General features: G+C 47.1%; 1 protein-coding gene across 1 annotated transcript; it reads left to right on the top strand.

Annotated features, from left to right (window-relative positions):
• Positions 1 to 8,645: 8,645 nt before the first annotated feature.
• On the top strand, positions 8,646 to 9,593 carry LOC146342797 (olfactory receptor 6M1-like). Its single transcript, XM_084807996.1, has one exon. It carries the CDS (start codon positions 8,646 to 8,648, stop codon positions 9,591 to 9,593), a length of 948 nt encoding a protein of 315 aa, XP_084664122.1.
• Positions 9,594 to 13,375: the final 3,782 nt, after the last annotated feature.

The raw sequence follows: 13,375 nt of genomic DNA, 5'->3' as shown, positions 1-13,375 counted from the left end.
AAAAACGACAGAATCATCTCAGTACGAATCCAAGGCAAACCATTCAACATCATAAGAATTCAAGTCTATGCCCCAACCACTGAGGCTGAAGAAGCTGAGGTTGATCAGTTCCATGAAGACCTCCAACACCTTCTAGAACTAACACCAAAAAAAGATGTCCTCTTCATCATAGGGGATTGGAATGCTAAAGCAGGAAGTCAAGAAATCACTGGGATAACAGGCAAGCATGGCCTTGGTGTACAAAATGAAGCAGGGCAAAGGCTAATAGAGTTTTGCCAAGAGAACACACTGATCATAGCAAACACTCATTTCCAACAGCACAAGAGGTGACTCTACACATGGACATCACCAGATGGTCAATATCAAAATCAGATTGATTATGTCCTTTGCAGCCAAAGATGGAGAAGCTCTATACAGTCAGTCAAAACAAGACCTGGAGCTGACTGTGGCTCAGATCATGAGCTTCTTATTGCAAAATTTCGGCTTAAATTGAGGAACATAGGGAAAGCCACTAAACCATTCAGGTATGACCGAACTCATATCCCTTATGAATATACAGTGGAGGTGAAAAATAGATTTCAGGGATTAGACCTGATAGACAGAGTGCCTGAGGAACTGTGGACAGAGGTCCATAACATTGTTCAGGAGGGAGCAACTCAATCCATCCCAAAGAAAAAGAAATGCAAGAAAGCAAAGTGGCTGTCTGATGAGACAAGTAGCTGAGGAAAGAAGGGAAGCGAAAAGCAAGGGAGAAAGTGGAACATATCCAACTGAATGCAGAGTTCCAGATCCAGAGAACAGCAAGGAGAGACAAGAAGGCCTTCTTAAATTAACAATGCAAAGAAATCGAAGAAAACAATAGAATGGGAAGACTAGAGAACTTTTCAAGAAAATCGTAGATCTCAAGGGAACGTTTTGTGCAAAGACGGGCATGATAAAGGACATAGAAGGCAGGGACCTAACAGAAGTAGATGAGATTAAGAAGAGGTGGAAAGAATACACAGAAGAACTATACAGGAAAGATCTGAATGTCCCTGATAGCCATGATAGTGTGGTCACTGAACTTGAGCCGGACACCCTAGAGAGTGAAGTCAAGTGGGCCTTAGGAATCATTCCTAACAATAAAGCTAGTGGAGATGATAGTATTCCAGCTGAGCAATTTAAAATCCTAAAAGATGATGCTGTTGAAGCACTGCACTCAATATGCCAACAAATTTGGAATACTCAACAGTGGCCACAAGACTGGAAAAGGTCAGTTTACATTCCAATTCCAAAGAAGGGCAACACCAAAGTGTGTTTAAACTACCGCACAATTGCGCTTATTTCACATGCCAGCAAGGTTATGCTCAAAATCCTACAAGCTAGGCTTCAGCAGCGTGTGAATTGAGAACTACTGGAAGTACAAGCGGGGTTTCAAAGAGGCAGAGAAACTAGAGATCAAATCGCCAACATTCGCTGGATCATGGAGAAAGCAAGAGAATTCCAGGAAAACGTCTTTTTCTGCTTCATTGACTACGCTAAAGCCTTTGCTTGTGTGGATCACAACAAACTGTGGCAAATTCTTAAAGAGATGGGAGTACCAGACCACCTTACCTGTCTCCTGAGAAACCTGTACGAGAGTCAAGAAGCAAGAGTAAGAACCGGACATGGAACAACCGATTGGTTCAAATTTGGGAAAGGAGCACGACAATGCCATATATTGTCACCCAGCTTATTTAATTTATATGCTGAGTACATCATGAGAAACGCCGGGTTGGATGAATCACAGGTCAGAATTAAGATTGCCGGGAGAATTATCAACAACCTCAGATATGCAGACGATACCACCCTAATGGCAGAAAGTGAAGAAGATCTAAAGAGCCTCTTGTTGAGGGTGAAAGTGGAGAGTGCGAAAGCTGGTTTGAAACTCAACATTAAAAAAACAAAGATCATGGCATCTGGCCCCATCACTTCCTGGCATATAGAAGGGGAAGAAATGGAAGCAGTGACAGATTTTATTTTCTTGGGCTCCAAGATCACTGCAGACGGTGAGTGTAGCCATGAAATTAAAAAACGCTTGCTCCTTGGGAGGAAAGCTATGGCAAACCTAGACAGCATAGTAAGAAGCAGAGATATCACCTTGCTGACAAAGGTCCACATAATCAAAGCTATGGTTTTCCCAGTAGTAATGTATTATTATTATTATTATTATTATTATTATTATTATTATTAAATTTATTAATCGCCCATCTGGCTGGTCACCCAGCCACTCTGGGCGATGCACAACATAGAATAAAACAGTTTAAAACAATAAAATTCTACAATAAAAACATTTTCTAAAATACCCTAACCCACCCCAAATGCCTGCCTGAACAACCACGTTTTTAATGCACGACGGAAGCTCATTAAAGAGGGGGCATGATGGAGTTCTCTAGGGAGGGAGTTCCACAGAGTGGGGGCCACCACAGAAAAGGCCCTCTCCCTCGTCCCCACCAGTCTAGCTGTCCTGGCTGATGGGACAGAGAGAAGGCCATCCGAGGCTGATCTTATTAAGCGGCCTGTCTGGTGCTGCTGGAGGCGCTCTTTAAGATAGGCTGGGCCGGAACCATATAGGGTTTTAAAGGTCAAAACCAACACCTTGAATTTGGCCTGGAAAACAACTGGTAACCAGTGCAATTCCTTCAGCACTGGAGTGATGTGATCTCGCCGGCGGCTGCCTTTAATCAGGCGAGCCACCGCGTTCTGTACCAGCTGCAGTTTCCGAACCGTCTTCAAGGGTAACCCCACGTAGAGCGCATTACAGTAGTCTAAACGAGAGGAGACCAGGGCATGTACTACCGATGGGAGCAGATGGTCAGGAAGGAAGGGGCGTAGCCGCCGTATCAGATGGAGTTGATACAGCGCTGTCCGGCTCACAGCTGACACCTGAGCCTCCATGGACAGCTGGGAGTCCAAAATGACCCCCAGGCTGCAGACCTGGTCTTTCAAGGGTAGCCGTACCCCATTCAACACCAAGTCAACATCCCCCAACCTCCTCTTGTCTCCCAACAAAAGTACCTCGGTCTTGTCAGGGTTCAGCTTCAGCTTATTCCTCCCCATCCAGCCACTCACCGTCTCCAGACATTTGGACAGGGATTCTACAGCCAACCTTGGTGAAGATTTAAATGAGAGGTAGAGCTGCGTGTCATCCGCATATTGATGACACTGCACCCCAAACCTCCTGATGATAGCCTCCAGCGGCTTCACATAGATGTTAAATAGCATCGGGGAGAGGATGGAACCCTGTGGCACCCCACAAGTGAGTGGCCACGGGTCCGAAACCTCCTCTCCCAGTGCTACCCTTTGGTACCTGCCAGAGAGGAAGGACCAGAACCACCGCAATACGGTGTCTCCAATGCCCAACCATTCCAGGTGGTCCAGGAGGATACCGTGGTCAACGGTATCAAAAGCCGCTGAGAGGTCGAGGAGAACAAGGAAGGAGCATTCACCCCTATCCAGAGCCCTCCTCATATCATCTACCAAGGCGACCAAGGCCATTTCTGTCCCATGCCCAAGCCTGAAGCCTGACTGAAATGGGTCTAGATAATCAGTTTCTTCCAAGTGTGCCTTCTTCAACTGCACCGCCACCACCCGCTCAATCACCTTGCCCAAAAATGGCAGATTTGAGACTGGGCGAAAGTTGTTCAAAACTTGAGGATCCAAGGAGGGCTTCTTTAAGAGCGGTCTTATCACTGCCTCCTTGAGGGCTGATGGCATCACTCCCTCCTCAAGGGAGGCATTCACCACCGCCCTGATCCCCTCACCCAGTCTCTCTCTGCAGCCCATAATGAGCCAAGATGGGCAAGGATCAAGTAAGCAGGTGGTCGGCCATACAGATGAAAGCACCTTGCCCACTTCATCAGGAGGAAGAAGCTGGAACCAATCCCACAAAACCGGTTTGCCACAGGCTGCCTCTTGCTCACTAACTGTATCCACAGCGTGCAGAGTAACACACCTAATCTGATCAATTTTATCTGCAAAGTGCCTTGCCAAGGCCTCACAGGAGGGCTTAGAATGCTCCAGTGGTTCCGGAGCCACAGGACCGACCAGGCTCCGGACCACTTGGAAGAGCTCCTGGGACAGCACTCTGCAGACGCGATAGAGGCAGCATAATATTCCTGTTTTGCTGCCTTCACCGCCACGTGATAGGCTGAAGATACAGCTCTAGCCCATGTCTGATCGTCTTTGGAGCAAGACTTCCGCCACCGGCGCTCTAGCCGTCTCACCTCCTGTTTCAGAGCTCGTAACCGCGGATTGAACCATGGTGCAGTCCGAGCCCTGTTCAGGGGGAGAGGGCGTTACGGAGCCACCCAATCTAATGCCCCAGTGATTGCGGCATTCCAGCCACCCACCACGGTCTCGACCGAGTGGCCGTTGGCATGCCCCAGAGAATCCCCAAGCGCATTCAGGAATCCATGTGGATCCATAAGACGCCCGGGGCGGACCATTTTAATGGGTCCTCCACCCCTGCAGAGGGGTTGTGGAACCGAGAAGTCCAACGTCACCAGATAGTGATCTGACCATGACAAGGGGGGTGGATATACCCCCGACTTCTAGATCACTCCCCGCTTCTCCAGAAACAAACACAAGGTCTATTACATGACCGGCTACATGGGTGGGCCCAGTTAGAATATGGTGCAGCTCCCAGGAGGCCATGGTCTCCATGAAGTCCCGAGGTGCTCCTGTGAGGATGGCCTCCAAATGTACATTGAAGTCCCCCAACACCAGTAAGTTAGGGGACTGCACACGCACATCAGAGACCACCTCAAGCACCTCGGCCAGGGAGTCAGTCGTGCAGCGGGGTGGACGGTACACAAGCAGAATCCCCAGACTGCCCTTCGGGCCCAACCTCCAGTACATGCACTCAGCAACCTTGGTCTCCCAGAGAGGGGGTCTGGTGAAGACCAAGGACTCTCGGTAGATAACAGCCACTCCCCCTCCCCAATCCCCAGCCCTCGGCTGCTGTGCATACGAAAATCCAGCTGGACACATGGCTGCAAGGGTTGGAGCAGCAGCCTCGGCCAGCCAGGTCTCCGTAATACATGCCAGGTCTGCACCCTCATCCAGGATCATGTCATGGATGAGGGAGGTTTTCTGGGTAACAGACCTGGCATTGCAGAGCAGCAGACGAAGGCCAGAAGATGGGGTCATGCCTCCCCCAACCATCCTGTGGCTCTGGACAGGCCCGGAGCAGGGGACAGATATTACACATGTCTCCTTTGTTCCCCTTACCTGGCATGGCCTGCCCCTAGCGCTCTGCCAGTGCCTGCCGCCCATCCTCGGTATGTTCTGGCCCCCAACATGTATGGCTGTGAGAGCTGGACTATATAAGTAAGGCTGAGCCCTGAAGAATTAATGCTTTCAAACTGTGGTGCTGGAGAAGACTCTTACAAGTCCCCTGGACTGCAAGGAGGTCAAATCAGTCAATCCTAAAGGAAATCAGTCCCTCATCCCTGGCTATACTGGCTAAGGCTGATGGGAGTTGTGGGCCAAAACATCTCCAAGCAATAAAGAGATGCTTTAGAAGAGGGCTGTGCACCACTTCGGCCTAAGCTCTGAGGCGAAGTGGAGGGGACATAAAGAGGCCTGAAGGGACCTGGGGGCTCTCCGAAGCACTTTGGTGCACTTCAGAGATTTGGCAGCGCAGCCCAGCCACACTGGTGCCTCCAGGCCCTTACCGGAGCCCTCAGGAAACACGCTGACTCTCGTTGCAGGGAGCCCCCATTTTTAAAATAGTAACTTCTAGGGATGTGAGAAACACTTACCTGGCTCTGCGCTGGGGCATCCGCGGTGGGGGTTAGGCGCTCCGTCCCTCCCTCCGGAGTTCCGGCCACAGCTGGGCTGCTGCGGCTGCAAATGGCGGCCGTCGTAGCAGCCGCCATTTGCGTCCTTCCAGGCTGCCATGATAGGCTATGTAAGTATTTACGTAGCCTATCATGGCAAAGAGCAGGGTCGCAAATGGTGGCCGCTATGCCGTTTGCACCCCTGCTCTTTGCCGTGATAGGCTATGTAAGTATAAGGCTATGATAGGCTATGTAAGTAAGACTACTACGCCATTTGCATGGCTACCTTTACCGTGATAGGCTACGTAAATACTTACGTAGCCTATCACAGCAGCCTGGAAGGATGCAAATAGCGGCTGCTACTACGGCCGCCATTTGTGGCTGCAGCAGCCAGCTGAGAGACCAGCCACTGCCAGAGCCGCTGCCAGAGCCGCCATCGGAGCCACTGCCTCCGCCCCAGCTAAGCTTCGTCCCGGGGGATTCCGTGGGGTGGCGGTGGGTGGGAGGCCGTTCCGTCACAGTTTTCAGGGGGCCAAATGCCAGTGCATTCGGCCTCACTGAGATCCGTGGAGGAATTCTCCGCCATCCCTAGCAAATTCCTATATTTCCGGGAATACAGGAAGCTGCTGTTTTAAAAATGGCAGCTCCCTGCAACAAGAGCTGGCATGCATCCTGAGGGTGCAGGAGTTGGTGGCCACAGTGGCGATGACAGCGGTGATGATGGCTTTGGTGGTGGCAGCGGCGGCAGCGCTGCAAATGACAATGGCAATGACAGTGGCAGTGGCAGCACTGACTAAGCTGGTGACTCCTCCTCCCCAGAATGTGATGGCTGCTGGTGCCTGTCCTGGGGGCTCAGGTAAGGAGCTGCTGGGGGTATTGGGGGGGGTGCGAAGCAGGATTTGGCCATCCAAATCCCACTTCAGTTTCGGGGCCAAGGCGAGTCAGCCGCCCCCCAAAGCAGCCTGAAGCAAATCGAGCCCACCTTGGAAACCCCAAAGCGGCCTCCAAGTCAGATCGTGGGGGAGGGGTCCCTTCACAGCCCTACATTACAGTAGGGATGCACGGACAGTGTAAAATCTGCTCCGTCTGTGTTTTGCGGATTGTCAGGAGCCTTTCGTTCCATCATCCGCCCACAGACGGATGTGACGTTTTTTTTCTGTCATACAGAAAAGTTCGGAAGTAATTACGTAAATATTTACATAAGTATTTATGTAAGTATTTACACAATTTACCTCAGTATGTAACATTTAGTGTATTGTCCTCCCATTCCATTCAATGTGTCCTCAGGAGAAACTTACGTATTTTTCTACGGATTTATATGCGTACATTTCGGGAAAGTAAAAAAAATCATCTGACAGCCCACAGATTCTGCATGGCCTGAGGGGGTCGCTTCACAGTGGATTCCACAGGTTGGATTCTTAGAAATCCGAGCTCATTTCAATCCATCTCGAATTTCTCCAGCATCCCTATCTTCACGCAGCTATTTCTTTGCTGGTTTAACAAAATACTTTATTCCTCTCTCCGTTCTCCCTGATAGATTCATTAACGGCTGTCTGGAATTTTGTTTCCAGGATTTATTTTCTTCTTAGATAACCTTTCTTGGCTTGAAATATTTCCCGCAGGCAGGGAGCTCCAATATCACGCCGCCATTGCCTTCGGCATCCAAACTCTGCCCCCATTTTGCACAAATCACGGCTCGTGGATGGATGGATGGATGGATGGATGGATGGATGGATGGATTTAAAGGCGCAAAAGTTCCCGAGTTTCAGGAACTGACCCACCACTTGGGTTGCAAGTGCTCACCTAGTTGGAGGCACTGTGGGGATCCAGCAAGCTAAAAGCAAAGAGGATTTCCCTGCAATGATTGCCATCCCTAAGACTGAATGCAGATCTAAACTCAGCTTAATTTATCTCCGCTGCAATCACCACTCTTTATGTGTTGGTGAAATTGTGTGTGTGTGTGTGTGTGTGTGTGAATCACACTTTTGTATTCAATTTATTTTTATATGTTGAGTAAAGTAAATATATTGTGCATGTACAGGGTGTCCATGTTTTGGTTGGATTGCTGTTAAAAGCCACAAGTGGGTGGGTCCATTCACAGCCCTACGTTACGGACATCCAGTGCATCTGCTTTGTAAGACAATATGTAAACAGGGCAAGTTGGGGCATCTTTGCTGGTCCCATCCTCCCCCTCTAGATTTGGCCTGAAAGACCAAAGAAATATGTGGGTGCATGGAGGGCAAGTGGCAAAGAAGAACAATTTCTGACATTGGACAAAATTATTACTGATCACAGGCACATCTGTTAAGGCTTGCACTGACATATGCACACTTTTTAGAGCTTTAATTAGAGGTAAGTCTCGTGATTTAGGACTTCATATCATCAGTGTGTATCACACAAATACACACATACTCAGCTTTCTTTCTTTATATAGGTCCATGGAAGTGTTGATAGTCGTCAAGCTTTTGTTGCATAAAGAAACAAGAAGATGATGTCTATTATGGTATGCTATTCACTTTCCTTGGGTGGAGTGGCAGGGGTCCAGCCATTTGCAGAGTCATATCCTGAAGGAACACTGTCTTTGGACTATCAGTTCTAAACTTCTGTGTAATGCTTGGGAGAAGGCAACCAAAATGCTGTTATACTTCTCTGCTGAAGGCAATTAAAAGCCTGAAGAGCTAGTTGGGTCTCAGGAGAGGAATTCTTCTGCACTCTTGGGAATGAGGGTGTTCTTATCTCTGATTGCAACACTGGAAAGGACAAAACATGGCCATATTTGAATCGCATGAATTATGAAGTGTGTGTGTTTTGTTTGCTTGATCATTCTACAACTGCAAATTGGTCATGGGACTGAGGAATCAAAGCAGCATAGAGCAGGTGACAGAATTCATCTTAATAGGATTTCAGTTTCCCAGACCCTTGGAAACCTTCATTTTTGTGGTGCTCCTTGTTGTTTTTCTCTTAACGCTAGCTGGGAACATCACCATCATCGTACTGGTATGCTTGGACCAACGCCTCCAAACCCCCATGTACTTCTTCCTCAGCAACCTCTCCTTCTTGGAGATCCTTTTCATCATGTCCATCACTCCCAAGATGCTGGTGAACCTGCTCTCTTCGAACAAAGCCATCTCATTTTTGGCCTGTGTCACTCAGTGTTATTTCTATTTCTTCCTTGGGACCTGCGAAATCATCCTGATTGCCGTTATGGCATTTGACCGCTATGCTGCCATCTGCCACCCACTCCGCTACAACATCATCATGAGTGGCCGTGTCTGTTCTAACTTGATGCTGGGATGCTGGATTGGTGCATTCATTAATAACTTTGCCCCCTTGATTTTGATGACTCAACTGTCCTTCTGTGGCTCTAATGTCATAGACCATTTCTTCTGTGACTATGCTCCAATTGTGAAGCTTTCTTGCAATGATGTGCATCTTCTCCTGGCTCTGGAGGGCATCCTGTCTGCACTGGTGCTTCTCAGCTCCTTGTTTGTCACTGTTGTTTCTTATCTCTACATTATTGCCACCATCTTGCATATGCAGTCCGCCAAGGGTCGACAAAAGACCTTTTCCACCTGTGCTTCCCACATCACAGTTGCTTCCATCTTCTTTGGCAGTGCAATCTTCATGTACTCACTGCCCAGCCAGGGACATTCTCGAGATGTCCAGAAGTCAGTAGCTGTACTCACAGCAGTTGTTACCCCATTACTGAACCCTTTCATTTATACTCTGAGGAATGAAAAGGTAAAGGAGGCCTTAAAGGACTGCCTGAAGAGGCAAAAAATGGTACTATGAGAATGACAGAACATCTTGGATCTTCATCGATCCATTTGTACAGGTTGATTGGGATGTGAAGATGGCTGTAGGATGGGGTTTGTGTCATTTCTGCTGGAATGATGGACCTCACTTTAGGTATGAAGATGTATATCCCGCCTTCATTTGACAACCTCAAGGCTGGTAATAAAATCACCATAACACAAACCAATTTCCTCTGTCAGTTGATATTTCCTGACAGCCAGCAATGATAGAAAATGGAGGACTGAAAAGGTGGATTGGCTGTTCTATGGATCATTTCATATTCCTGTTAAGGACGTAGTATAGGTAGGAATGTTGTGGGCATCCGACTGGGTCCAGGTGTCCGTGCCCCCCCACACAACCCTTGGACTTCATCCGCTGAGCCCCTGTCCTCACGTGCGCCCACTCACACCCTCCTGGACTAATATTGCACTTATTACGCTTCCCCGGCTCCCAAACTGTGCATATTTAAATATGCACATTTTTAGAACTCCCTTTTTTATGCAGAAAAAAGGTGGCAAAATGGCGGGCGCTCACCGGATGGCATCATGGAGAGTGCGGGTGAATCACTGAGATCGTAAGGGCTCGAGCGTGGGTCTTGGGGGGGCGCAAGAAGGGGCAATGCTTCAGCGGGAGCCCAGAGAACCTGAGCTGTTGTGTGTTCACACATCCCTAAATATGGCATTTATTTTCCCCCACTCTCTAGTATTGGAGGGACGCCAAGGAAGGGATTTGTAGGCTGTTAGCGGCCTTTTGACATTGATATTGGCTTGAAAATACTTGAGTTTTCTGTCATGATTGCATCTATACAAATGGAGATCCTCCCTCTGTTTTTGTATGCAGCGGTGAGGACAAGTGTGTTCTGGGGCAATGAAAACACATTTCAGCCCGCTTCTCATCTTCTGTGCCACACATCAATGCTGTTGAAGGGGCTGAATATTTGGAGGTAAAAGTTCAATGCTCTCTGACTAATATGTCAGTTAATACAGATTTTATGTTCATTTTTTAAAAAGTGGAAAAGGCCACGGAAGGGCACAAATGGAGTCAGAATGTATGTGAGAGAGGTGAGTGTGCACGTATCTGTGAAAAAAGAGAGGGGGTTGTGAGTGAGAGCATAATGGCCCAAAATGAATAATTGACTCAGTAAATTGATTAAACCTCATCATACGAGTGCTAGTGTAGACAGAACATAGTGGGTTGAGTTCAGGCCTGGTCATACTTAGGGTCATCCCACTGAAATCAATAGGATGTAAGTTAGCCTGTGTAAAATAATATTATACATGTGTAATTGAACCCCAGAACAGAAGATACATAAGTGCCAAGTGATGTTGTTGTCAATTAACTTTATATATTTATTTCATATGCTCAGAGATCATGAAGCAAAAATGGCAACTCATGGTCACATTTTGACATGTGTTCTCTGTTTAAGTAGGGGAGAAAAGCAGTGGTGTCCCCTATCTGTTAATGAATTTGTTATCTGTCTAGAATATATATTTTATTCCCATACACAACAACAGTTCCTGATGTGAGGAGAAGCTATTCTCAGGACAAAATATAAATTTAGGAACTTTAGGAAATAGGGGGTTGGACTCGATGGCCTTGTAGGCCCCTTCCAACCCTACTATTCTACTATTCTATTATTCTAAATGCTATAGCTTTTAACAGTCAGTGACCCAATAAAGTCTCTGAAAGGATTGGAGAAGATAATTCGGGAATATCAGTATCTGGCTTGCCTTTGAATAAATCAACAACTTATTTACATTATTCTAAACATAGTTGATTATGTTCAATAATAAACCATTATTTTTGTAATGCATTCACCATGTATTAAAACATGGTCCATCTTTTTTGACCTGGGGAGTATGTCATTTCAACACATCTTGTAGAAATCATCCTTTAATTTTGTGGGGATATCGGTCTTTCTAGCCCAGTATGGATTACTCAGTGTTCTTCATCACATCTACATGGAGCTTTTATCCTGCGTTTGAGATTGCTCCTTCATGGAAGCTTGTGGGCTCTTTACATGACACCACGACCCTGCCATGACTCTCCTGTACTAAATGCCCTTTCTTCTGTTTTTAAATAGATCTAGGAATGTCAGAGAATTCCGCGACGGATCTCGGTGAGGCCAAATGCCAGTGCATTCGGCCCCCCGAAATCCATCACAGAATGAAGCCCCCCCCCTGCCCCAACCCACAAAAGGTGTGCGAAACAGAGCACTTACCTGCTCCCGTTCGCGCTGCTTTGCCGTCCTGTGGCCGCCATTCACTTCCTCCTCTTCATAGCCATCATAGGCTATGTAAATACTTACATAGCCTATCATGGCTAATGCAGGGATGCCATTTGTGTCCCTGCAGAAGCCATGATAGGCTACGTAAGTATTTATGCAGCCTATCATGGCAGGGGGGAAAAAAACCCAGCATATGCAAATGGTGGCGGCTACCGCCATTTGAGTACGCTGGGTTTTTTTCCCCCTGCCATGATAGGCTGCGTAAGTATTTACGTAGCCTATCACAGCACAGTACAGGGACGCAAATGGCGGTGGCTATGACAGCCACCATTTGCATCCCTGCAGGGCTGCCCAGCGGCCAGATGTCCAGCTGCGGGCGGCCAGAGCTGGCCGGCGGCTCCTCAGCTTGGCCACAGAGCGGAGCCGGCTGGGCAGGATTCCGGGGGTGGGAGGACCAGATTGCCTCCCCCCCATTGAGGATTCTAGGGGGAGGGACGGCGCCTCCCCCCCACCGCGGATTGCCCAGCGCGGAGCCAGGTAGGTGTTCCGCTTCAGTTTCCTCCATTAAAAGAGTTAAAGCAGCAAGAAGAGGAGCGAAATCAATAAAAGATAATGGAAGACTCGGATATGGGGAGAAGGGAGCTGGGCCAGGGGGAGGAAGCACATGTAAAGGGAGTCAGTGGTGATCCTGCATTTAAAACAGAAGCAGAAAGCCCCATTTTAAATGCAGGATTTCAGGCTAGTGTAGAATGCCATGAGTCTCTTCTCTTGCTTTGCCCTCCTCACTATTACCCCGATTTTTCTTTTTCTTTCCACAAAAAGTAACACCTGAACATCACCCCAAATCTGAGAAATATGCTCTGCGAACTGAATTATTTGTCAAAAGAACACAGCTCTCCATTTTTCCACGCACCTTGATTTTTGTTATTAGTTTTTAAAAATGTATATTTACTACAGTCACTGGGAGCTTCTTCTGTCCTTCATGTGATGGGACAAGGTGAAGACATTTTTTATTTTTAAAAAAATGTATTTTAAAATGGCTTTTTTTTCATCCCTTACGTGCACAGGAGAGATGATAAAATGGGTAATGTTCTACACACAATACCTCTGCCCCACCCCCTACGTCCCCTTGAATGTGATGTCCTCACACAAGGGGTGGATGAATCTGGAAATGTCAGTTTCTCTCAGTTTCTCTTTTTTTCCAGTCTTAAATTTGGTTCATCTCATACTTTGAGAATTTCTCCATTCTTAGTTTGGTTTGTCCTGATCTTTTAGAATATTTTTTTTCAAAAAAAATTCAAATGAAAATTCATAAGAGTTATTATGCATATTTGCATGGAATTTGTATGAATGTTTGCCTAATATATGCATTTTTGAAAGCAGTTTCTAATATAATGCATTTTAAATCCTATTTTCCCTAATATATGCATTTTTGTACAGATGCCTATTGGAAAATTCAATCAAAAAATTAAGAAAAGTGAGGATTTCAAAAGATAACCGAGCCTCAGTTTGTAGTGATTTGAAAGTGCAAAATTAATTAATTTTCCCCCAT

The sequence above is a fragment of the Heloderma suspectum genome, chromosome 6 (assembly GCF_057233095.1).
Source record: "Heloderma suspectum isolate Gila_16-S chromosome 6, 16-S_ref, whole genome shotgun sequence".
Lineage (NCBI taxonomy): Eukaryota > Metazoa > Chordata > Lepidosauria > Squamata > Helodermatidae > Heloderma > Heloderma suspectum.
The sequence above is the reverse complement of the archived record's forward strand: the minus strand, read 5'-3'. Positions and strand labels throughout refer to the sequence as shown.

What these genes read in the sequence shown, in the direction of transcription:
- LOC146342797 (XM_084807996.1), top strand. Translation starts at nt 8,646, where the DNA reads ATGGGACTGAGGAATCAAAGCAGCATAGAGCAGGTGACAGAATTCATC.